We start from the raw sequence: 26,857 nt of genomic DNA on the forward strand, positions 1-26,857 counted from the left end.
AGTAACAAAGACTTCAATATGGGACCTCTAATAAGGGCATTTGACAGCATCTTTAAAAATCAATACGCTCTTTTCTATTTCATCTCCGTTTTCCGGCACAAGCGTGCTGTGCACCTCCAGTTTGCCCTATATTTCCTCCGTATCATTTTCCGCACAAAATTAAGATTTCCCAGTTTTCCGGACGGGACTTTTGTTCGTAGTTTTGGCAATTTAGTGTTTTTTTGTTTTAAAGTCCGAGCCAGTTTACCAGTAAATTCAATTGCCTTGATTTCTGAATCTGACAATACGTACATATCGATTTTTCATATGCCACAACTGGTTAGCGTGTAGTGAATGCGGAAATAGTTTTTGTCCTCAAATTTTCGTCAATTATGAATAAATTGGGTGGATTCAAGTTGCCCGACTTGAAAGCCGTGGGTAATGTGGCCAATCAATTGAAAAGGCAAGTTTTTCCTTCCGGACATTCGGATGAACATGGACACCGTTCAGGCCAAGGCGAAAGGGTAAGATCACTTTAACTTGTTTTACTAAAATTTCAACTTGTGTAGCCTAATTTTGACGTGAAATTTCTGTATACAAGGTAGTCAAAAAATAGGTTACAACTTTCAATTTTCAAATAGAAACACCTCCTTTTTATCCCACTAACACATTTTTAATCAAAATGAAAAACTTATTTTTGAGATATTTTTTTGCAATTTCTTGTTCAATTTAGAGCTTTTGTCGAAATATTATTTAATTTTCTTTAATCGCAAACTTATACGATAACTACAGGGTTGTCCAGTTTTAAGTGTCAATAAATCACCATTTGATAACCCATCAAAAAGTCCTACAAATTTCAGTTTAAAAAATCGGTTTTTGCTATAACTGTCGTCAAACTAAATATTTTAATACTTGTGAGAGTCTAAAACTTGTTATTTACTACTTGGAATAGTTTAAAAATTTGTTTGGAACTAGATTTCAAACAATAAAAACAGTCCGGAAATCAAGACAAACACTGTTGCGCATAAAACTTATTTTTTACTACTAAAAGTTCTTTTAAAGCTAAAAATGACTTTACTAAGACTAATGAGAGTCCAAAAATCGATTTTCAATTGGTGAAACAAGTCTAAAATTCTATTAAACACTGGAAACAGTCCAAATTACATTTTTAGACTAATTCATTTTTAAAAATTGGTTTTCAAGACTAATATTGTAGAGTTTAGTGACAACATTTTTTACTTTCATTATTGAAGAGTCTGAAAACCGAATTTCTTAGAAATACTCCAATTTTTTACACCGATGAATGCAGAAGTCAATTAATAGTAATATGACATTTTAAGACTATATATATATAAGGACAGTGTACAAGCTAGCTTTCAGGCCTGATAAGTCAAAAATTTTGTGAAAATAGTCTGAAAACTCTATTTTTCAGGTCTTAAAGCACTCAAAACAGTCGAGATTTTTTAAGGGTTCTCGAATTTTTAGTACTGAATTGGCTAGAACTCAAATTGATAGTGACAAAGCTTGAAATTACATTTTTGTTACTACTTTACAGCCTATGGGGAATGTAAAAATTGTTTTTTAAGTCTGCTATTTGAAAAACTTGGTAAAGATTGTCTTGAATTAAATTTTCCAAGCTGAAAGCAGTTTTAAAGCAATGAAAATTGTCCAATGTTCTAAGAAAATGAAAAGGAAAGCAAAAAAACTTGAAAAGTTAGTTTTTAAGTCAATTTTCATGAACCTGTCAATATCCTTTATTTAAGACTATTTTCAAGACTAAACTACTAAAATTTGCCTTAAATTATGAGAATTTATTTCAAATGCAAATTTTGAGCTACTGATGAGAGTCACTTTTTGATATCCATCAACTTTCAAGGTTTAAATGTGTGAATTTGTAGTCAAAAATACTAGAAAAAGTAGTTTTGTCATGTCTACGCTATAACGACTGACTACAAAGACAGTTTTTAAGCCTTTCAAGTCAACTTTTTTCTGTTTCCGTCAATTTTCAAGACTAAAGTCTGTCAATTTGTCTGAAAAGCATGAAAACTGATTACAAGTATTATTTTTAAGGTTCTTAAGTCAATTTTGAAGGTTTCAAAGGCAATTTTCAAGACTTTTAGTCTGAAAACTATGAAAACTGGATACAAATACAAGTTTTAAGCTTCTTCTTAATTTTTACCGTTTCCAAGACAATTTTTAAGTTGGGTTGGGTTGGTTTTTACTTTCATTACTGAAGAGTCTGAAACTTGACTTTTACTATTATAAATTAATAGTCTTAAACACGATTATTCAGTCTTAAAGCACTAAAAACAGTTCGAATTTCCGATTTTTTACACCGATGAATGCAATTACTAGTAATATGCCGTTTTAAGACTATGGACAGTGTACAAGCTAGCTTTCAGGCCTGATAAGTCAACAATTTTGTAAAGATATTCTGGAAACTATATTTTTCAGGCTGCAAACAGTCTTAAAGCACTCAACACAGTCTAGATTTTTAAAAAATGCTCGAATTTTTAGTATAGAGTTGCCTAGAACTTAACTTAATAGTGACAAAGCTTGAAATGACATTTTTAAGCTTATGGGGAATGTAAAAATTGCTTTTTAAGTCTGCTATTTGAAAAACTTGGTAAAGATTGTCTTGAATTAAATTTTCCAAGCTGAAAACAGTTTTAAGGCAATGAAAATTGTCCAATGTTCTAAGAAAATGAAAAGGAAAGCAAAAAAACTTGAAAAGTTAGTCTTTAAGTCAATTTTCATGAACCTGTCAATATCTTGTAGTTAAGACTATTTTCAAGACTAAACTACTAAAATTTGCCTTAAATTATGAAAATTTATTTCAAATACAAATTTTGAGCTACTGATAAGAGTCACTTTTTGATGTCCGTCAACTTTCAAGGTTCAATTGTGTGAATTTGTAGTCAGAAATACTAGAAAAAGTAGTTTTTTAAGTCTACAATATGACGACTAACTACAAAGACAGTTTTTAAGCCTGTCAAGAATTTTTTTCAGTTTCCGTTCGTGAAAGACTAAAGTCTTTCAATTTGTCTGAAAACTGTGAAAACTCGGTTTTGGGCTTTTGAACTTAATTATATTGTAAACAAAGTTTCAAATCAGAATTTTATAAGATACTCTCCGTTTTCAAATTAAAGAAGATAATTAAAAGAAACTGTGCATTTTAAAAAATATCCAGTGACGTAGGAAAGAAAAATGAAAACCTTCTTCCTGTATCTCCGCAACTGCACAGTTTTGACAAACATCATTAACATCATATAATGAGTATTAATTTCCGAGAAGAACTGTATTTTCCTTAGGAAGCATATTTCAGCAAAATGACATAATGCATGGGAACTTGTATTTGATGGGCTATCAAATGGTGAATTATTACGCCATTTAAAACCACCCTGTATATACCTATATTCATCAAATTTTAGATCAAGATCTTAAAAACTGTAAAAGTAACAGAGAAAAAAAAAACAAAAATAAAACTTTTGTGGTTTTATAATTACAACAACTGTAAAACTTAAAAATATGAAATTTAGTAATTGTGGTTTTCAAACTCGTTCTAGGTTCATTTCGCCCAAGTTCCCACTCAAAATCACGTGACGCACGGTGGGACCATGAATGAGGATCACGAAATGTCGTCCATGCACACCGGAAACAATCCCTTCGAGTCATCAAATCCTAGCAACCCGTTTCTTCAACAATCATTCGAGTCAGCAGACACAAAGGGATTACAACAGGTAAATAAATACAAAAAAAAAATCAAGCAAGAATAAGGAATTGCAAATGACCTGCAAGATCTCTCGATTTGACCCTATTAGACTCAACCACAAACGATTTTGATGAAATTTCTTTTTATCATAAATATGTTTTTTTTTAAAGGAAAGCCAGTTTAACAATTTTCAAGAAAGTGTAGCGAAACAACACAGCCGCATGTCATCAGCCGATTTTTCGGAGGGTAGCGATTTTGTAGAAGGCAAAAGCGACGTAAAAATCAACGAATATCAAGCGGCGTGGAATGTGACAAACGCTATTCAGGTTAATATACCAATTTTGTTCAACTTTGGCAACAGTGCAAGTATCAATTTATAGGGGATGTTTATCGTGTCCCTGCCCTTTGCCGTAGAAATTGGTGGTTACTGGGCAATTGCCGCCATGATTTTGGTCGCCCAAATCTGTTGTTATACTGGGAAAATACTGGTCGATTGTCTATACGAAATAGATCTACAAACCGGCAGGTATGAATATCATATACAGCTTGTGGCAATTTAAAGAAATTTTATAATTTATTATTTTAATAAGTTAGAGATGACATTTTCCTGGTCACATGACACAAAAATACAATGCCCAAACTTAACTATTACATTCTCATACTTAGCCTATGCCCTCTTGCTTATATTTACAACAAATAATCTTGAATTCTAGTTTTCCTCCTTACAAGACTTCCTCCTCAGATCTGGTGGGCCTTACTGCTCTTCCCTTATAACCCTCATCCATTTTACCCACCCGTCCCAGCTGAACAGAAGTCCAAATAATCTCTTTTACCCGCATCTTCGTTTGCACCCTATCATTCCTCTCGCAGACATCAATCACATGCTCACTCGACTCAACACCTCCACCACACTTTCACTCACCCCTCCCTCTCGCCAGCTTAAACTTAACCAAATTCTCTTCTAGGTTGCCGTGTCCCATGAAGAGTTTATTAAATAAAGAAGTTCATCAATGACATCAAGACAAACATAGCATGGGCTAAAATAGATATTGAGCATCATAATTCCCCACTCAGGTTTCGTAGTCTTTCCACAGAAAGTCAGAAAGTCTTTTCTTGAGAACCGCAGTCCCATCTAGGGTAGGGTCTCATGTTCCTTGGTAGATGGAAGCCCGCTGGGGGGTTTGGAGTTTTAAGTGGATGGTAAAATCTGGGATTTACTTTGCTTCTCCAGTTCGTATGTCAAGTTTCAGTACCATTGTAGCCTTGCCTTAGGAGTTGTTGCGCAGTCAGGAGGATTTCTTGATTTGAGTCTTCCAAATTCAATCAAGTCTTGGTGGATAGGAAGGGCAGGGTTGTTGGAGATCTTTAAACCTCCTTTATCAGTATATTACGTCTTCGTATTTCCGGTGGTTAGATGTTACTAAGGACTGGTAGACAGTAGAGTGGAGTGCGTGAAGAGTTGTGTCCCCTAAAGGGCAACATATTTGCTAACCTCCTTACATAGCCCATATACCCTTTTACGAATTATGCCACTCTTCCTCTGCTACTTCTTCGTCGCCCACACCTCTTCTTGACCCTCTTGCGATCCTAGAGGTCACAATCTTTGAGGATCTCATCTATTGTCCTCCTTCGTTGCCCCTTTCAACCCACTCAATGCCGAGGTCCCATCCACTCTTGTCGCTCCCCACTGATATCCTCGTCAGTCCCTCCTTAACGCTGACATAGCCTGTTGACACTCTCTCTTCCTTCTTTTTCCATTCAATCCCTTCCTTGTTACGATTTTCTTTTCCCTTGACCCCCAAATCTCGCCTCCATATAGAGCAACCGATATCCTCACTCGATAATCATCTTGACTTGACTTTTCCCTTATTCACCTTGTTCTTACACAACCCCGTTAGCTTGCTAGCTACCTCTCCCACTTGCGCTCTCACTCTTCTCGCATGCTCCACAAACACTCTCATCACACTGGATTCTCACTTCTCCCATTCTCACCCTCATATCTTATTCTCTCTTTCCTTTCCCACTCTCTACACACTTCCCAACTTTCCTGGCATTTCTCCTCAATCTTCTTGACAGACATTTCAGCCACCAGAACCACCTGGTGGTCAACCCCTTCCATCTTCTCTTCCAACCAGTTCATGCCCACCAGCCACGGAGTTGGTCCAGGAGTGGAGCCCTGTGGACATTCTCCTTCGAAAATTCTACTCACTCTTCCACTCGCCACCCAAAGTCCCAGGCGGTCTCCCTAATGAGTCCTGGGACCCCGTCTTTCCCTCCCATCCCCGAGTTTGGAAGTTTGTGTTAAAGTGTTAAAATTTCTTTCTTTCCTCGACATTTTTGGAGGTTAAAAAACACATTTTTCACTGCTGTGATATATAATCTGCACTGTATACTAAAGTCTAAACTGTTTTTCAGGAGGGTCAGAGTGAGAGACTCATATGTGGCCATCGCCAAAGAATGTTTCGGCAAAAATTACGGTGCGAAAATAGTAAGCATCGCTCAAATAATTGAACTTCTAATGACCTGCATACTGTACGTTGTGGTGTGTGGAGACCTCATGATTGGAACATTCCCCGAAGGAGCAATCGACACTAGATCCTGGATGATGTTAATTGGGATTTTCTTGCTTCCATTAGGTAAAATGTTAAATTCAAATTCACTGAACTATTTAAACTGAATTGGTGTAGGTTTTTTGAAGTCCCTGAAAGGGGTTTCGTTACTCTCCTTCTGGTGCACCATGGCCCACATCTTCATCAACGTGATCATTATAGGATACTGTCTGCTCTATATAGGAGAATGGGGCTGGGGGAACGTGAAATGGTCCCTAGACTTGAAGAACTTCCCTATCAGTTTAGGAGTCATTGTTTTCTCCTACACCTCACAAATTTTTCTCCCCACTTTGGAAGGTAACATGGTGGACCCCTCAAAATTTGAGTGGATGCTCGACTGGAGCCATGTTTGGGCTGCGGTGTTTAAAGCAGTGTTCGGGTATATTTGTTTCCTAACTTTTCAAAATGACACCCAACAAGTAATCACCAACAACTTGCATTCTCCAGCTTTTAAAGGTTTGGTCAATACCTGTTTAGTCATCAAGGCTTTACTCAGTTATCCTTTACCGTTTTACGCGGCTTGTGAGTTGTTGGAAAGGTCGTTCTTTAAAGGGAAACCCAAATCTAGGTTCCCGACTATTTGGGACCAAAATGGGGATATTAAAGTGTGGGGTCTGGCCTGGCGACTTAGCATTATTTTGTTCACGATTCTAATGGCTTGCTTTATACCACACTTTCAAATTTTGATGGGTTTTATAGGAAGTTTTACGGGCACCATGCTCAGCTTTATCTGGCCCGCTTATTTCCATATAAAGTTGAAAGGCAACAGCATAGACCGGAAAACTATAATTTTCGACTATTTTATCATTTATTTAGGTTGTATTTTTGGGGTTATTGGGATTTTTGATTCGGGTAGAGCTCTAATTGATGCGTTTTCTATTGGACTTCCATTTTAAATCACTACAAAATTACTCTCGTTAATTTTTTTTTCTCTCATTGAACATGAAACTACTTTCACTCTGTATATTTCGTTATTTGGGCGTTTTTCCCAGGCCTGAAAATTTACCAACATTGAAAATGTGATATTTTTACTCCTTGATTGTTTATTAACTCTTTACAATCTCTTCGTTATTGTTATTTTATAATTTTTGTTAGTCACTAATTTAAGAATATCACTACACTATTTATAACATGGTAAGAAACGATTGTTGATGTCTTCCAAAGAAACATAATGTCTTCCATTTTAATAGTAATATAGTACGTATACATAATATACAAGGTTTGTAGATGCATAAATATAATTTTACTGTTATACAGTGATAATAGTATACAGGGTGATTTTTTGAATTTTCAACATTCCTGTAACTCCTCTATTTTTCATTTTATCAAAAAATGCCTTAATATGAATCTTGTAGATATTTGTGTCTACTTTATTCCTAGATAATCCATCAAAATACAGGGTATCCCAAATTTTTGTTTGATCTTTGGAATCTATCTCAAAAATCGTAAATAACTCGTTTATTTGAAATATTCTGTACATACACACCGTATAACAAAAGAAAGCTAATTAATGTAACTATCACGTGACGTTGAGTGAATACGGCTAAGTTGCGCCGTTTGGTCGCTAGGGGGTGTCAAAGTTGACCTTTGTTTTTTGTAGTTTTTGCTAAATATCTCCTCTGAAATTTGTTTGTCTGATATTTTAAAATTTACTTTTACGGCCTAAATTCTTTCAGGTTAATGATACAAAAATGACGTAAAGTGTCATTTTTCAAAATGTTACTTTTTAAATGTGGCACGCACTGAAAACTGTCAAAATTGACATACTTTCAAGGTTATCTCCGAAACAGTGCCAGTTAGAGCAAAACGAACGTCAGATTCATGTTCCTCAGGTTGAAATTAATTAAAAAGGTCACTTTGATCGACCCAAATCCAATGTGGCCGCGTTAGTATAGTAAGCCCAAAAATTTCTACTTTGTGCACAAAACTAAATTTTTGTGCACTTTTTCCAAAAATCTTTTATAACTTGCTTATTTGAAACATTCTGTATATGTACATCGTATAACAAAAGAAAGCTAATGAATGGGGCTATCACGTGACGATGAGCGAGCACGGTTAAGCTGCCCTGTTTGGCCGTTAGGGGGCGTTTGTTGAAAGTTGACCTTTGTTTTTTGTAGTTTTTTTTCAAACTGTGTTTCTGACAATTCAAATTTTGACAGCGCTTTTTTACCTGACTGTACTAAATTCTGTAGTGTTTTTACAGGTTATTGAATAGGAAATTTAATGAGGATTCCAAAAATGTGCGAAAAACAGTGATTTTCTTACTCCAAATGGGTTTTACAAGCGATTTTGTCCGTTACTGTCTTTTCAAACTGTGTTTCTGACAGTTCAAATTTTGACACCGCTTTTTTAACTGACTGTACCAAATTTTCTAGTGTTTTTTCAGGTTATTGAATAGGAAATTTAATGAGGATTCCAGAAATGTGCATAAAACAGTAATTTTCTCACTCTAAGTGGGTTTTACAAGCGATTTTGTCCGTTACTGTCCTTTCAAACTGTGTTTCTGACAGTTTAAATTTTGACACCGCTTTTTTAACTGACTGTACCAAATTTTGTAGTGTTTTTTCAGGTTATTGAATAGGAAATTTAATGAGGATTCCAAAAATGTGCATAAAACAGTAATTTTCTTACTTCAAGTGGGTTTTACAAGCGATTTTGTCCGTTACTGTCCTTTCAAACTGTGTTTCTGTCAGTTCAAATTTTGACACCGCTTTTTTAACTGACTGTACCAAATTTTGTAGTGTTTTTTTCAGGTTATTGAATAGGAAATTTAATGAGGATTCCAAAAATGCGCATAAAACAGTAATTTTCTTACTTCAAGTGGGTTTTACAGGCGATTTTGTCCGTTACTGTCCTATCAAACTGTGTTTCTGTCAGTTCAAATTTTGACACCGCTTTTTTAACTGACTGTACCAAATTTTCTAGTGTTTTTTCAGGTTATTGAATAGGAAATTTAATGAGGATTCCAAAAAAGTACATAAAACAGTAATTTTCTTACTTCAAGTGGGTTTTACAGGCGATTTTGTCCGTTACTGTCCTTTCCAACTGTGTTTCTGACAGTTCAAATTTTGACACCGCTTTTTTAACTGACTGTACCAAATTTTGTAGTGTTTTTCCAGGTAATTGAATAGGAAACACAATGCGGATTCCAAAAATGTGCTTAAAACAGTCATTTTCTTAAGCCTAGCTAAATTATCCTCTAAAAAACAAATTTGTCTAGAATTTCCTAGAATTAAAGTAAATTATCACAGTTTTCGAAACGAGACGTGTTTCTGAGATTTATGATAGTTGTCACGTGACTGCCTAGCTAAATTATCTTTCAAAACCACGTGATATCTGTCACGAATGTTAAAACTTTGAAAATAAATGATGAAAAAATAAAAATCTGTATTTTTTAAGTATATGGGTTATATAGGCAAATGAGCACCATTTTCCGATGTAGAATTGATTGATTAATGATTAAAACGTTTGGTAATCCTTTTAAAAAATCATCCTGTATAATAATTTAAAATGAATTTTGTTTTCTTTATGTAAATTGTAAATTTTTTGATATACCGTTATCTACCGTTTTTTGACCGATTATTCTACCGCCATCAAATATTTTGACTGAACACGCTGTATAATAATTGCATATCTACAAAAACATAAAAATGCATAACTTCAGTTTTAATCTAGTCAGTCCCTTTCACTGTGAAGGTTGTGTTTCCAGCTAGATGCAAAACTGTCTAATAATTAAATAAAGAGAGCACAATACAAGATAATAATAAAATATAAATTTCCTTATAGTATGAGAATTTTTATAATTATAACACTATTAGGAAGATGATTATACGAAATTATTAAATTACTTTATCGAAGTTATACTGTTATGAATGCACTTGTTTCACTGAAAACCTTGATATTATCATTTATAATACAGTTATAACGTTACGAAACTTGAAAAGTGTTAGGTCGAGTTCGAACTGGAGGAATTGCCCTGTAATTTACCTACATTGCGCAAAAAGTGAATTAACAATTAAACATTGCTAATTGGCCTAGATTACGCCACGTTTTACTCATTTTACCTAAACAAACAAGATTAGCATGTTGGTTTTAGTCAAAAATCCGTTTACCTTGTATAAGTAATCATACTATAGTTGTAAAAACCACTCACCGACTATAGTAGAATTGTGAAAAAATTGAAAATTTATTCTACAATACAGTGTTATTTTAAATTAGAAAAATGTATATACATAATTAGGTAACCTCTCCCCTACCACTTAGAAAAGTGTTAATAAATGTATACAAAAGTTTATATAATTATATATGGCAAAAATCAAAGTAAAATTAGATAATCATTTGTTACGTTATCCCATTTTGCCTTGATTTCCGCCATACATCCACATGTATAAGAAAAATTAATGTCTTCCAGTAACGAAAAAAAATGTCTTCCAATTATTCACTCAGTATATTTATACATTATAAGGCTTATTAAAATACCACATATTTACAGTGTTATTTTTGTGTGTATTGCTGATGCATTTTTGAAAAATTCACCTAAAACGTGTACAATACTCTATACTACCACCTAATGTAATAATTAAGCAGGTGTTAGAAGCTAGTTGAGCAAAAGTTGTTAACGAATTGTTGTACGTTGTACTAAACATCAAATAATAATAGTTGACTTATATATATATTTGTCGACAATAAAAATAAAAACAATTCAGTGACAATAAAAAAATAATGATAATGCAATAATAGTGTAGTTATGAAATCAATTAAGTAATAGTGTCTGAAATAAATGTATGGAAAATATATTGATGAAATTATAAAATTTTGCTGTTTTGCTTTTTTGGTGTAACCTGGGATTTTCAGAGAAATGATCAACGTTTGATGAAACTGCAGTGGTTAAGAACACCATTGAAAAAGTACTGCAAAGAATACTCCTACCAAAGTAGAGAGACTTATAACATGCTTCAATGGCTTAAATGGAAGTCAGTGTTAAGTTTTCAGAATAAAGATGGAATGGGTGGATGCTCTTCAAAAGACATCTTCAGAGCTCCAGTATCCACAACCATGTTAGCCATATGGACCTTCCTGTGGAGACGGCGATTTAAGAAGAAGAAAGAGGGAATGCTGTATTGGAGAGCTTGGACTTTTCTATCTGCAAAATTTCACATCTAACATATTCTAAACATGAAACTTTAGACGTTCTTCAGTAATTTCACTTACACCCTTTACAAGAAGAGAATTCTGTGGCTTGGAGATCATAGCTACAAATACAAGTTCAAATTATTCTTCTTATTAAGGTGCCTTATCCGGTTTCGGTCTTGTGCAACTCTGAAAAGTGCTTGCGCATCGATGTGTCCAGTCCAGTGTTCCTTTTTTGGTGTAACCTGTGATTTTCACAGAAATGATCAACGTTTTGTGTAAATGATTCTAGAATGGTTTTGATGAAACTGCAGTGTTTAAGAACACCATTGAAAAAGTACTGCAAAGAATACTCCTACCAAAGTAGAGAAACTGGCATGCCTGAATAGCATCTTCAGAGCTGCAGTATCCAGAACCATATGTTAGCCATTTGGATCGCCAACCTTTCTGTGGAGACGGCGATTTAAGAAGAAGAAAGTATTGGAGAACTTAGACTTTTCTATCTGAAAAATTCCACATCTAACATATTCTAAACATGAAACTTTCAGAAAATATAACTTTAGACGTTCTTCAGGTATTTCACTTACTCCCTTTACAAGAACAGAATTCTTCTGTGGCTTGGAGACCATATCTACAAATACAAGTGGAAATTCTTCTTCTTATTAAGGTGCCTTATCCGGTTTCGGTCTTGGATGGCTCTGAAAAGTGCATGGGTGTCGAGGTTTGTCCAGTCTCTTATGTTCTTTCTTCTTCTTCGAATCCATTCACTGGATATTGGCGACCACATCAATCTCTTCCGGTCCCTGGCGGTATGGACAAGTTCCTCTATGGATTTGAGCCCCCGTGCAGTTTCTAAGGTTCCTCGCCTAAGATGAATTCAAGTCAGTGTTAAGTTTTCAGAATGAAGAGGGAATGGGTGGATGCTCATCAATAGACTTCTTTAGAGCTGCAGTATTCCGAACCATGTTAGCCATTTGGATCGCCAACCTTCCTGTCATCTAACATATTCTAAATATGAAACTTTCAGAAAATAAAACTTTAGACGTTCTTTAGTTATTTCACTTACTCCCTTTAGAAGAACAGAATTCTTCTGTGGCTTGGAGATCATAGCAAATACAAGTTGAAATTCTTCTTCTTATTAAGGTGCCCTATCCAGTTTCGGAGTCTTGTGTAGCTCTGAAAAGTGCTTGGGCTTCGGCATTCTTCTTCTTCGAATCCATTCACTGGATATTGGCGACCACATCAATCTCTTCCTGTCCCTGGCGGTATGGACAAGTTTCTCTATGGATTTGATCCTTGTCCAGTTTCTAATGTTCCTCCAGAATCAACAGTAAGAAGCTGCATTTTTCGTTCCGAATGATATGCCCAAAAGTATGCAGTTTTCCTCTTTTTAATTGTAGTTAGCAATTCCCGATCCTTATGCATTCTAACCAAGACCTCATCTCCTTGTTATTGCTGACAATTACAGCCGGTACATAGATGCAGCATGGATAAACCCAGCTCAAGATGAAAACTCAATTTGACGCCCACCACGGAGCCCGTCACCGTAACTTTGATATGAGGAAGGAAGCAGTAGTGGAGCTTTGGAACAGAAAGAGCGTAAATTGGAACCATCATCAAGCTAATTGACACCGGCGTCACTACAATCTGATCTGGAAACGTAGGACAAATGCTACTTCTATATCCGATTTGGACGATCTTCCTACAATACAGGATTTGAATGTTTGTGATGATAATTCTGCAGACCTTCAACATGATGAAAGTTCAGCCAATGAAATGCAAAACATCACCAACCAGAATACATCTCAAGCAATGCCTGAATCTCCTACCTTGATATCGATACAACCCACTTGCCACACACGGAAGGATATCAACTATCGACAGTTGTCAGGAATCCCGGTATAACCGAAAGAACTCGGTCGACTAAAGGTATTAGGGAGATAAAAGGGTGGCTAGTTGTCAAGTGAAAAGTCAGTTGTATTATAGTTCTATGTATTTTCTTCTGTTCTGTTGTTAAATAAAGTGGTTACTGAGTTCCTGTGTTGTTCCTGTATTATCGACCATCAAACCCATCATTTGGCGCAGTCGGTAGGATCAAAAGGAAGTGCCCTTCTCGAACTTGTTAACAACTATGGAAAGTTTATTCAGCATCTACTAGTCAAGGGATCGTTGGAATGTCTACTGCGTAAGAATGTTCCGTTCAATTGGACGTCAAAAGAAGAGAAAGCGACTCTTCGCTGGCCTCTTCTTCTGGCTCACTACGATCCACGTCAAAAACTCATCGTAACTGCTGATGCTTGTCAGTCCGGGATTCCAACGATATTGTGATGGCACTGAGAAAGCTGTGTTCCTCAAGGAACTACAGTCAAATAGCTGTGGAACGATTTTACAAGTACATCTGGGGACGCCATTTCATTTTGCACAGACAGATCACCGTCCTCTACTTGCACTGTTTAAGTCCTCGAGAACAAAAGGACACCAGCGAAAGAACTGCAGCTCGTCTTCGCAGATGGTCCATTAGCCTCATTGGACATAGAATATATCAAGACAGATGAGTTTGGTTAAGCTGATGCTCTGTCTCGACTGATCAATGAAGTTCGAAAAGACTCAGATGATACGGAAATGGCTACAGTCATCACATCAGTACAAATCGATCAGGAACTCACAGACATTTTTTGTGATGTTTTCAGAGACTTTAAAACTGAATTTGTATGATCAGTCGTCATAGTTTTCAGGTAAATTGAAAGACTTTTTGAAAATTGACTTGTAGACATGAAAAACTTGTTTTTCTAAAATTTTTTACTACAAATTCACACATCTAAACCTTGAAAATTGACTTGGACACCAAAAAGTGACATCAGAATCTTAAAATTTGCATTTGAAATAAGTTTTCATAATTTGAAGACAAATTTTAATATTTTAGTCTTGAAAATAGTTTTAAATACAGGATATTGACATTAGGTTTATGAAAATTGACTTGAAGACTAACTTTTCAAGTTTTTTCATTTTCTTAGAACTTTGGACAATTTTTATTGCTTTAAAACTGCTTTCAGCTTGGAAAATTCAATTCAAGACTATCTTCACCAAGTTTTTGACATAGAAAACAATATTTACATTATCCATAAACTTAAAAATGTCATTTTAAGCTTTGTCACTATTAAATTGACTTCTAGACACTTCAGTGTTCATGATTCGAGCATTTCTTAAAAATCTAGAGGGTTTTTAGTGCATTAAGGCTGTTTTCAGCCTGAAAAATCGAGTTTCAAGACTATCTTCACCAAGTTTTTAACATAGAAAACAATATTTACATTCTCCATAAACTTAAAAATGGCATTTTAAGCTTTGTCACTATTAAATTGACTTCTAGACACTTCAGTGTTCATGATTCGAGCATTTCTTAAAAATCTAGAGTGTCTTTAGTGCATTAAGGCTGTTTTCAGCCTGAAAAATCGAGTTTCAAGACTATCTTCACATAGTTTTAACTTATCAGATCGAAAAGCCGGTTTATTGTACACTATGGACATAGTCTTGATAATGTAATTTCAAGCGCATTCACTATTAAATTGACTTCTACACTTATTACTGCAAAAAATTGGAGCCTTTCTAAGAAATTCGGACTGTTTGTAGTGCTTTCAAACTGCAAAATCGAGTTTAAGACTATTTAGAAATAAAGGTAAAAGTTTTGCCACTAAATTCTACCATATTAGCTTTAAAAACTAATTTAAAAAAATGAATTTGGACTGTTTCCAGTGTTTAATTGAATTCTGGACTGGTTTTAGTCCAGAAAATTGAGTTGTATACCAATTAAATTCCTGAAAATAAAGTTCTGGACTATCTTTAGTCTTGATAAAGTCATTTATAGCCTTAAAAGTCAACTTTTAGAATATTTTTAGAGAGTAAAAAATGAGTTTTATGCGCAATAATATTGGTCTTGATTTTCGCACTGTTTTTAGTGCGACAATCGATAGTAGTCTTTTTGGACTCTCAGAAGTCTTGAATGTTCAGTTTTACACTACCTATAGTCTAAAAGATTGAACGCCAGTAAAAATTAGTCAAAAAATCCTGTTTCGTAGACTATTTTCAGTGTCAAAATTTTTTGGGTCTTAAAACGTTATAACCTGATTATCTCGGAAACTTTGGAAGAAATCCAAATGTTACAAGAGATACGATTTTCTCCAAATTGAACAAGGAAATTAAAAAAACTGTAATTTTTGAATAATATCGAGTGAGAGTAGAAAAAAGAGCGGGAAAATAAAGACCATTTTCCTGTATCAACGCCACTAAACAATTTTGACAAAAAAAATGTTAACAAAATTGCTCCAACGGTGTTCCAAATGTTTTTTCTTCTTTAGGAAACATTTTTCAGGAAAATGACATAAAGCATGTCAACTTATTTTTTGACACTTAAAACTGGACCACCCTGTATATAATGTTTAATGCAAATTCCTTGAGTGAAAAATGCAATAACCTTCTAATGTTTCTAACGACATATACTAATTAACGTATCTAACAATAAACCTTCCTGCGAAACCACATATACACATCCACCTAGCAATTATGCAACGCGTTAAGATATCAGCGAGGCTATACCTTCTACTTCTTTTGCGTGAAAGCAAAATATTTTATGTTGGGAAAATCGATTCAGTATTATCTGCGACTGTTTGTATATCACAGGGTGATTTTTGCGTTTGCCATGCAACCATAATGGGTTACAACCGGTTCTTGTTCATTTTCGTTATTGTCGCAATTGGTGCAATCAAATGCGAAAATGAGGAGAAAATTGATACTTTGCCAGGTTAGTAAGGCTGTTTGTGTATAGTTCAGCTGATGAGTAAAAAAATTGCAGAAAAGAACGAAATTCCCCACGAAAAGTACGACAAACCTAAAACTAAATACAACGATAAGCCGGTGCTGGTGGTAAAAGTTGAAAACATCACAGCGGAAGATGTTAAGGAAACTGTCTCGGCGGAAACTGAAGAAACCCTGAAATTGGAAGAAGTTCCATCCGGAACAAAACTGAAATCGGTGCTAGTGTGTCCTCGAAAAGATGTTCACAGACCGTTGTTTTCATTACCCTGTTTTTCTAACTCTAATTGCGGCTTTTTAGGTAGTGAAGTGCTGTGCTGTGATGGGAGATGTCTGAAAGGTGCCCATGAGTTACGAGAAGACGCTCATCAAGCACGTAAGTTGGTTAATCTCACAAATTATGCTTTAATTTAAACTACATTATTTACACATGTAGTTTCGAAAATATCACTTGAATTTTAGAAAATATCAGTTGGATCTCAGAATTTAAAACTTGTATTTCAGTATCGTAAATTTGATTTTAGAAAGCGTACGTGAGTTCTATTTCAGAAAAGGCCTGTTGAATATTAGAATAGTTATTTTAATTTCAGAATTTGTCACTTGAATTGTGGAAAAAGTTATTTCAATTTCAGAATTTTATTATGTTTCTGTGTGGTTATTAGTCCATTTTTTTAATTTAACACCAAAAAAAAAAACCGCGAAATTTTGATTTGCAATTTCTAAAATCAGAGTTATTATTCTAAAATTGAAAGTACCTTTATCCAAGTGATATTTCTAAAATCCATCTCATGGTTTCTAAAATTCAACTTTCTAAATTACATATGTGAATAGTGTAGTGATGGGTAAATTACCGGTAAAGTAAATATTTTACTTTACCAGGAAAATTTGACCGGTAAGTTACAGTTACAGTAAATTACAAATAGTGTTTCTGGCAGTTCAAATTTTGACACGGCTTTTCTCCCGGACTTCCAAATTTTGTAGTGTTTTTTCAGGTTACTGGATAGGAAATTTAGTGAGGATTCCAAAAATGTGCTTAAAATAGTTATTTTCGCACTCCAAATGGGTTTTACAAACGATTTTGTCTCTGATTGTTATTACAAATTGGGTTTCTGTCAATTCAAACTTCGACACCGCTTTTCTCCCTGACTGTATATCAAATTTTGTAGTGTTTTTTCAGGGTATTGGATAGGAAATTTAATGTGGATTCCAAAAATGTGCTTAAAACAGTTATTTTCTCACTCCAAGAGGGTTTTACAAACAATTTTGTCTCTGAATGTTTTTACAAATTGTGTTTCTGTCAGTTCAAACTTTGACACCGCTTTTCTCCCTGACTGTATATCAAATTTTGTAGTGTTTTTTCAGGTTATTGGATAGGAAATTTAATAATAATTCCAAAAAAGTGCTTAAAATAGTAATTTTTTCACTCCAAGTGGGTTTTAGAGGCAATTTAGTCCCTAACTGTCCTTTTAAACCGTGTTTCTGGTAGTTCAAACTTTGACACCGCTTTTCTCTCTTACTAACAAATTTTGTAGTTTTTTTAGGTTATTGAATAAGAAATTTAATAAGGATTTCAAAAATGTGTTTAAAACCGTCATTTTCTCACTCCAAGTGGGTTTTACAGGCAATTTTGTTCTGGCTGCTTTTACAAATTGTGTTTCTGTCAGTTCAAATTTGACACCGCTTTTCTCCCTGACTGTATATCAAATTTTGTACTGTTTTTTTAGGTCATTAGATAGGAAATTTAATAAGGATTCAAAAAATGTACATAAAACTGTAATTTTCTTACCCTAAGTGGGTTTGACAAATTTTTATAATTATTATTATTTTTATATAATTTAAATCTGCTTAGAGTTCTTTTAAGTTGTCAAAAGCTTCTAGATCTATTTAAAAAGTGACAGTAGCCTCTAAATGCTACTGAAAATTTTCTAAAAATGCCAGATGCTTCTACAAGTGTCTTAAACCTGCCAAGAGTTGTTTTAAGTTGTCAAAAGCTTCTAGATCCATTAAGAAAGTGTCAGTTACTTCTAAAATGCTACTGACAATGGTCTAAAAAATGCCAGGGGCTTCTACAAAGTGTCTTAAAGCTGCTTAGAGTTGTTTTAAGTTGTCAAAAGCTTCTAGATCCATTCAGAAAGTGCCAGTTGCTTCTAAATGCTACTGACAATATTTTAAAAAAGCCCAGGGGCTTCTACAAAGTGTCTTAAACCTGTCAAGAGTTGTTTTAATTTGTCAAAAGCTTCTGGATACATTCAGAAAATGCCAATGGCCTCTAAATGCTACTGAGAATCTTCTAAAAAATGCCAGAGGCTTCTACAAAGTGTCTTAAACCTGCCAAGAGTTGTCAAAAGCTTCTAGATCCATTAAGAAAGTGCCACTTGCTTCTAAATGCTACTGACAATCTTCTAAAAAATGTCAGATGCTTCTACAAGTGTCTTAAACCTGCCAATAGTTGTTTTAAGTTGTCAAAAGCTTCTAGATCCATTAAGAAAGTGTCAGTTACTTCTAAAATGCTACTGACAATCTTCTAAAAAATGTCAGATGCTTCTACAAGTGTCTTAAACCTGCCAAGAGTTGTTTTAAGTTGTCAAAAGCTTCTAGATCCATTAAGAAAGTGTCAGTTACTTCTAAAATGCTACTGACAATGGTCTAAAAAATGTCAGAGGCTTCTGCAAAGTGTCTTAAACCTGCCAAGAGTTGTTTTAAGTTGTCAAAAGCTTCTAGATCCAATCAGAAAGGGCCAGTGGCCTCTAAATGCTACTGACAATATTCTAAAAAATGCCAGAGGCTTCTACAAAGTGTCTTAAACCTGCCAAGAGTTGTTTTAATTTGTCAAAAGCTTCTAGATACATTCAGAAAATGCCAATGGCCTCTAAATGCTACTGAGAATCTTCTAAAAAATGCCAGAGGCTTCTACAAAGTGTCTTAAACCTGCCAAGAGTTGTCAAAAGCTTCTAGATCCATTAAGAAAGTGCCACTTGCTTCTAAATGCTACTGACAATCTTCTAAAAAATGTCAGATGCTTCTACAAGTGTCTTAAACCTGCCAATAGTTGTTTTAAGTTGTCAAAAGCTAAATCCATTCAGAAAGTCAGTTACTTCTAAAATGCTACTGACAATGGTCTAAAAATGCCAGAGGCTTCTAAAAAGTGTCTTAAACCTGCCAAGAGTTGTTTTAAGTTGTCAAAAGCTTCTAGATCCATTAAGAAAGTGCCAGTTGCTTCTAAATGCTGCTGAAAATCTTCTAAAAAATGCCAGAGGCTTCTACAAGTGTCTTAAACCTGCCAAGAGTTGTTTTAAGTTGTAAAAAGCTTCTAGATACATTCAGAAAATGCCAATGGCCTCTATATGCTACTGAGAATCTTCTAAAAAATGCCAGAGGTTTCTACAAAGTGTCTTAAACCTACCAAGAGTTGTTTTAAGTTGTCAAAAGCTTCTAGATCTATTTAAAAAGTGACAGTAGCCTCTAAATGCTACTGAAAATTTTCTAAAAATGCCAGAGGCTTCTACAAAGTGTCTTAAACCTGTCAAGAGTTGTTTTAAGTTGTCAAAAGCTTCTAGATCCATTCAGAAAGTGTCAGTTGCTTCTAAAATGCTACTGACAATCGTCTAAAAAATGTCTTACTGTTCGCGTTTTCTTGGAAAGACAACCTTTTTTGATACTCTTGAGAAATTACCACAAATTAGTTTAAATGACAGTTTTAATAGCAAATTAGAGAAATTTTAAGAGAATATCCCCTAAGATGCTTATTAATGTTGCTGTAGGATTTAAAAACAAGTATGTTTGTGTTTGTAGTCGGATGGTCGTCGATTTAAACATTTTTTAAGAATTATTTTTGTTTTTTGAATAGCAAATTTAAGCTTTCTAAAATTCTAAGCAAACGTACTAACAAACTGGTAAATGTAAACATTTTCAGCAATTCTGTTTGGAATCATGCAAGGAAAATGCCCCACAGAACCGCTGACCGAATTCTCAGAAATTAAAATTTGTACCACAGACGAGGAATGCTCTCCACGAATTTGTTGCGGAGAAACCTCAGGGAAAAACAAGTACTGCCGGACCCCGATTCCAGTTTGGGATACTGTGCCATTACCGGTTCCAGTTTTGGATTGTACGTATAGTTGATTAGATACTTTCGGGATTTTGAATAAACTTTGAATCTGATGAATTTTCAGCTCTGAAAGCCATGACCAGCTATATGCAATGCACTCAACCGCCTCCGCCCCATTTGGATCTGTATCCGAAAGTCTGCCAAAATCCGATGGATTGTTTTCCAAACCTGTGCTGTCAGGAAAAAGACCGGAAAATTTGCAGACCGCCTAAACGATCTCTCTTAACTTTAGTAGCGGAAGTTGGACAGGTATAAGTTGCATTTCAATTATTATACAGGGTGCTCCAGTTTTAAGTGTCAATAATTCACCATATACAAAATAGTTATTTTCCCAACAAGTGCGGAAAGTGATACTTTTCCGCACGCTAACATCAGTCGAGTGCGGGGAAGGCACTTTCTGCACGTGGTAGGAACACCATTTTTTCTACGAGCGTTTCCAATAATTGAAAATTAATGCTAATTTGGAATTTTGTGAATTTAACAATACTGCTCCTTTATACATCATATTCATATAAATTTAACTAAAATATACATATAACAGCATATTAAAAATATTAAGTACAAAAATAAAACTTTATTACAACCTACAAATTACTTCTATTCTACTTGGTACATTCAAGAGTTGTTAGAGTCCAAATTTGTACTGAATAGTCTAAAAACTTGTTATTTACTACTAGGAATAGTCTTATAATTCGTTTTTTTAGACTGCAATCTATGGTCAAGTGTCTGAAACTGGATTTCAAGTACTAAACACACTGCGGAAATGAAGACAAACATTGTTGCACATAAAACTTATTTCATAATACTACTGAAAATAGTCTAAAAATTGACTTTTAAGGCTAGAACTGACTTTACTAAGACTAAAGAGAATCCAAAAGTCTAATTTAATTGGTGCATAACTCAATTTTCTGGACTGAATCAAGTCTAGAATTCAACTAAACACTGGAAACAGTTCAAATTAAATTTTCGGACTAATTCATTTCTAAAAAATAGTTCCCAAGACAAGACAAGACAATTTTTTACTTTCATTACTGGAAAGTCTGAAACTTGACTTTTACTATTAGAAATAGTCTTAAACTCGATTTTTCAAATTTAAAGCACTACAAACAGTCCGAATTTCTTAGAAATGCTACCATTTTTTTGCACTTAAAGGTGTAGAAGTCAATTTAATAGTGAAGAAGCTTGAAATGACATTTTCAAGACTATGGACAGTGAACAAACTGACTTTCACGCCTGATAAGTCAAAAACTTTGTAAAGATAGTCTTGAAACTCGATGTTTCAGGGTGAAAACAGTCTTAAAGCACTAAAAACTCTTTGTAATTTGTAGGATTTTTAAGAAATGTTCGAATTTTTAGCACTGAGATGTCTAGAAGTCAATTTAATAGTGACAAAGCTTGGAATGACATTTTTAAGCCTATGGAGAATGTAAAAATTGTTTTTTAAGTCTGCTCTTTCCAAAACTTGGTGAAGATAGTGTTGAAACTCGATTTTCCAAGCTGAAAGCATTAAAAATAGTTCAAAGTTCTAAGAAATTGAAGACAATTTTCATGAACCTAATGTCAATATCCTGTATTTAAGATTTTTTTAACACTAAAATATTTAAATTATGCAAAACTTAATTACTTAGCTTCTGATGTCATTTTTCATTAGTTCAGAGTCGCTTTTTGGTGTCCAAGTCAATTTTCGGGACTTAAATGTGGGAATTTGTAGTAAAAAATTATAGAAAAAGTAGTTTTTCATGTCTGCAAGTCAATTTTCAATACTAAAGTCTTTTAATTTATCTGAAAACTATGACGACTGACTACAAAGACAAACAGACAGACATTTTACAGTTTCCAAGTCAATTTTCAAGTCTTCAAGTCAATTTGTCTGAAAACTATAAAAACTGGTTACAAAGACAACTTTTAAGCTTCTGAATTCAATTTTTACCGTTTCAAAGTCATTTTACTCGCTTCTAAGTCAATTTTCAAAACTAAAGTCTTTTAATTTGACCGGAAACTATGCAAACTGGCCACAAAGACTTTTTTAAGTCCATTTTACGTTTCCACGACAATTTTTAAGTCTGGTTGGGTTGGTTTTGGGTCTTTGAATGTAATAACTCAATTATCTCGTAAACGAAATCAGTTTCAAATCAGAATTTTATAAAAGACACTCCCTTTTTCAGCCTTAACAAGAAAATTAAAAGAAAATTGCTCCAACTGTCCGACAGTTATGACAAAAAACCGATTTTCCTTAGGAAACATTTTTCAGGAAAATGCCATAATGTCAACTTATTTTTTGATGGGCTAGCGGATGGTGAATTATTGACATTTAAAACTGGACCACGCTGTAGAATCTTTTTGAACAACCAATTAAGTCATAAAATAAGTGTATATTTGGCAACAATGTCTACCTATATTTTTGACGTTTTCAAGCAGATTCCTGAAAAAAATTTAAGCAATTCATACTTCTTTCAATCAATCATGCTCAGAATAAGGCTGGGTTTACCCAATTACATCAAAATAGGACATAATCACAAATTTTGCTGTAGATTTAATCATAAGCTTTAAGCAGACTCCAGTTCAACTATTTAATGTTTAATTTTTATATTTGAACAACAATGACACATTTGACAACACAATTTTATAATTTCAATGGTTTTACTATGAATAATAATTAATTACAAACACGTAACACAATACACTGAATAGAAGTGAATAATTAGTAATAAAGTTAGTTTAGATGCAATGTTCTCAAACTGACAAATTCTACCAATGAAACTTTTCTTTGTCTACATCATAAATAAGCAAAAATAATTTTGAAATGTCCACACTTTTATGGTGTTAATAAGTAAGTTGCAAATGAACGTGTCTTTGTATACGGTTTTATTCATTAAGAAAATGACACCAGGAAGGTCAGTAAGTCAAAAATATTGCAATGTTTTCAAAGATAATCAAATTATCATATTTGTTATTACATATTACACAATCATACTCAGACTATACATATTTTGTGAAAGTAGCAACAGTTGGTCAAGTGGGTCAAGTGCAAACTTATGAACTATGATCATAACTGTCAGGTTATGGGACATATAAATGACAACCATAATATTTTTTTAAGTTTTAGTTATTTTAATACCTTTACCTAACATTTAATTTTTTTTCAGAGGATTATTCCAGAAGAAACCGCTAGAAAGTTCATCGAGAGGATATCTTAATGAATTTTAAGTCATTAATTGAGTAGGGTTCTAAATAAGTTTCTATTTTTGAGCTGTAATTAATTTAATATTATTCAACAGTTTGTTAAAACATTTTAGGCTCATATAATACACACTATTCTCTGTCATTGATAATCAATGAATAGGGTAATTCATATTTACTGTTCTTGTATTCTGTATCTGTATCTGTAGAGGTTTTAAGCCCGATAAACTTCTTTTTCTGGTGAAAAGGACCGTCTCAGTCTTGTCAGGATTGATCGACAGTGAGTGTTCCTTACACCATGTTTCTATTAATTTGCCCATCCTGCGCTCTATCGCACAGTGTGTTCACAAATTTGCCGGTCTGCAAGCTAACTATGTCATCTGCGTATGCAATTGTGTAGAATCCATTATTGTTGAGGTGATTAATTAGGGTATCCAGAACTATGTTCCAAAGAAGGGGTGTTAAGACCCCTCCTTGTGGACATCCCTTCATGACCAGTCCTCTCACTGTGATGTCTTCTACATTGATACTTATTGCTCTACTGGAGAGCATCTTAAGTGTCCATTCTCCTACTACCAGGGGTGTACATTCCTGGAGTTAAATTGCTGGGTAATTGTCGGAAAGGTTGTTTTATCAAACGCTCCCTCGATATCTATGAATATACCCAGGGTGGATTCTTTATTGTCCAATGGTCTTTCGATTCTGTCAACCACTTGGTGAAGGGCCGAATCAGTGGACCCACCCGGAATATATGCATGCTGATTTGGGTGAAGTGGGTTGTAAACCAGCACCTCATCTCTTATATACCGCTCGCAAAGCCTCTCCATTGTTTTTAAGAAGAACGATGTGAGACTAATTGCTCGGAATGCTTTTGGTAAGGTAATCCATCCTACCTGGTTTGGGTATAAATACCACTTGTACTTCGCTCCACTTTCTGGGAATATACCTTCTTGTATTATACAGGGTGGTCCAGTTTTAAGTGTCAATAATTCACCATTTGATAGCTAATCAAAAAATAAGTTGACTTGCATTATGTAATTTTTCTGAAAAAGGTTTCCTAAGGAAGATACAGTCCTCCAAATTTCAATTTAAAAAATTGTTTTATAAAGAAAAAAAAAACGCTTTCTCAGACTACCATCCTGGTTGAGTGTCTGAAACTGGCATTCAAGAACTAAAAAAGTCCGGAAATCAAGACAAAGATTGTATTGTGCATGAAACTCATTTTTTACTACTAAAAATAATATAAAAGTTCACTTTTAATGCTAGAACTGACTTTACTAGGACTAAAGAGAGTTCAAAAGTATATTTTCAAGACTTTAAGTGGTGTACAACTCAATTTTCTGGACTGGACAACAAGTCTAGAAGTAAATTAAATTTTCGGAATATTTTATTTCTAAAAATTAGGTCTCAAGACTATTATTGTAGCATTTGGTACCAAAATTTTTTACTTTTATTACTGAAGAAACTTGACTTTTGGAAATAGTCTTAAACTCGATTTTTCAGTCTTAAAAAGCACTAAAAACAGTCTGAATTTCTTAGAGGTGCTGCAATTTATTGCACCTATGAGTGTAGAAGTCAATTTAATAGTGAAGAAGCTTGAAATAACATTTTCAAGACTATGGTCAGTGGACAAACTGGCTTTTAGGCCTGATAAGTCAAAAACTTTGTAAAGATAGTCTTGAAACTCGATTTGAGGCACTGAAAACAGCCTTAAAACACTAAAAACAGTCTAGTTTATTAAAAAATACCCGAATTTTTAGCACTGAGGTGTCTAGAAGTCGATTTAATAGTGACAAAGCTTGGAATGCCATTTTAAGTCTATGAAGAAAGTAAAAATTGTTTTTTAAGTTTGCTATGTCAATAACTTGGTGAAGATAGTCTTGAAACTCGATTTTCCAAGCTGAAAGCAGTTTTGAAGCACTAAAAATAGTCCAGAATTCGAAGAAAATGAAAAGCAAAGTAAAAAGCACGAAGAGTTAGTTTTCAAGACAATTTTCATGAATCTAATGTCAATGTCCTGCCTTTAAGACTATTTTCAAGACTAAAATAACTTGAAATTTGTCTTCAAATTATGAAAACTTATTTCAAATGCAAATTTTAAGCTTCTGATGACACTTTTCATTAGTTCAGTCACATTTTGGGGTTCAAGTCAATTTTTAAGGTTTAAATGTATGAATTTGTAGTAACAAATTCTTGAAAAAGTAGTTTTTATGTCTACAAGTCAATTTTTAGTATTAAAGTCTCTCGATTTGCATGAAAACTGGCTAAAATAATATTTTTTAAACTTCTTAAGTGAATTTTCCGTTTCCAAGACAATTTTTAAGTTAGGTTGGGTTAGTTTTGGGTTAGACAGTTATGACAAAAAAAACGATTTTTTAAACAGAAATTTGAAGGACTGGATTTTCCTTAGGAAGCACTTTTCAGGAAAATGACATAATGAATGTCAACTTATTTTTTAATTGGCTATGAATTGGTGAATTATTGACATTTAAAACCGGACCACCCTGTATGTATGGGAAATCTGTGGTTCAAAATCGCACTTTAAGACCTAAAAACACCTCTACAACTGTCTCGATATTTCATTCCTTTTATTGATCGCATAAGGCGTTTCTGAATTACAGTTTTTGCACTTTTTCTGCTTTTAACCCAGAAAATTATCCAGTATCTCAAACCTGACTGAAAATTAGCACAATACATAATCTTTTGGGTTATTTCGCTTATGTATCTACCAACGATCCTTTATCATTCTATAGCATACTGAATTTAGCTTGTTTATTAAATCATTTATATGTTCGCTCTAATCAAACAACTTTCCAAAACAACTTTATTTGTTTTCTACATTGTTTTGTTCTAAATATTGTTAAACTTCTTTTTTCTTCATTTAATAATAGTTTCCTATAAACCAATTATATGCTTTAGCAAAAATGTTTCTTCCTTTATGTATAATTTCATTAAATTCTTTACCACCCACAATTAAGTTAGTATCATCTGCATAACATCTTACATCTTGATCATGTTGAAATGCAATGAAATTCAGATCATTAACAAAATTTATGAATATAGTTATTATTTATTATGATCAAACTTATGTTTTCTTTCTCCGCTTCGCGTCGTTCGTCTAACTGATTTCACGTGTGGAAAAACTACTTTGCGCACGTGTTAGGAACAATACTTTTTCTACGAATGAAATTACTATACATTTTTAATTTGTATTGACATCAAAAACAACCACTTATTGAAGGTAAAAATCTCGTAGATGTCATTTCACTGGTTTGTCAGCATTGTCGCGTTGCAAAAGAGAGAAATGGATTCATCTTTTTGGAAGTGTTGGAA

At 34.0% G+C, this 26,857-nt stretch overlaps 3 protein-coding genes across 3 annotated transcripts in view; 2 read left to right on the top strand and 1 right to left on the bottom strand.

Annotated features, from left to right (window-relative positions):
• LOC145724339 (uncharacterized) overlaps positions 1–26,857 on the bottom strand; it is a 116,822-nt gene that overhangs the window by 17,910 nt on the left and 72,055 nt on the right. The window lies entirely within an intron of this gene.
• Positions 97–11,113, top strand: VGAT (vesicular GABA transporter). The gene is made up of 6 exons (XM_081972511.1): positions 97–503; positions 3,546–3,719; positions 3,862–4,017; positions 4,072–4,217; positions 6,107–6,327; positions 6,379–11,113. The coding sequence occupies exons 1-6, from the start codon at positions 372–374 to the stop codon at positions 7,194–7,196; spliced, it is 1,647 nt and encodes a 548-aa protein (XP_081828637.1). The 5' UTR covers positions 97–371; the 3' UTR covers positions 7,197–11,113.
• On the top strand, positions 16,048–23,696 carry LOC145724340 (uncharacterized). The gene is made up of 5 exons (XM_081972527.1): positions 16,048–16,225; positions 16,277–16,612; positions 20,150–20,344; positions 20,409–20,593; positions 23,491–23,696. Exons 1-5 carry the CDS (start codon positions 16,135–16,137, stop codon positions 23,539–23,541), a joined length of 858 nt encoding a protein of 285 aa, XP_081828653.1. The 5' UTR covers positions 16,048–16,134; the 3' UTR covers positions 23,542–23,696.

The sequence above is a fragment of the Ips typographus genome, linkage group LG2 (assembly GCF_016097725.1).
Source record: "Ips typographus isolate SLU linkage group LG2, UJ_Ityp_2.0, whole genome shotgun sequence".
Lineage (NCBI taxonomy): Eukaryota > Metazoa > Arthropoda > Insecta > Coleoptera > Curculionidae > Ips > Ips typographus.

Coding starts and splice junctions, on each gene's coding strand:
- VGAT (XM_081972511.1), top strand. CDS start 372: ATGAATAAATTGGGTGGATTCAAGTTGCCCGACTTGAAAGCCGTGGGT. Junction 3,720..3,861: donor ACACAAAGGGATTACAACAG/GTAAATAAATAC, acceptor TTTTTTTTAAAG/GAAAGCCAGTTTAACAATTT. Junction 4,018..4,071: donor ATGTGACAAACGCTATTCAG/GTTAATATACCA, acceptor ATCAATTTATAG/GGGATGTTTATCGTGTCCCT.
- LOC145724340 (XM_081972527.1), top strand. CDS start 16,135: ATGGGTTACAACCGGTTCTTGTTCATTTTCGTTATTGTCGCAATTGGT. Junction 16,226..16,276: donor GAAAATTGATACTTTGCCAG/GTTAGTAAGGCT, acceptor AAAAAATTGCAG/AAAAGAACGAAATTCCCCAC. Junction 16,613..20,149: donor AGAAGACGCTCATCAAGCAC/GTAAGTTGGTTA, acceptor AAACATTTTCAG/CAATTCTGTTTGGAATCATG.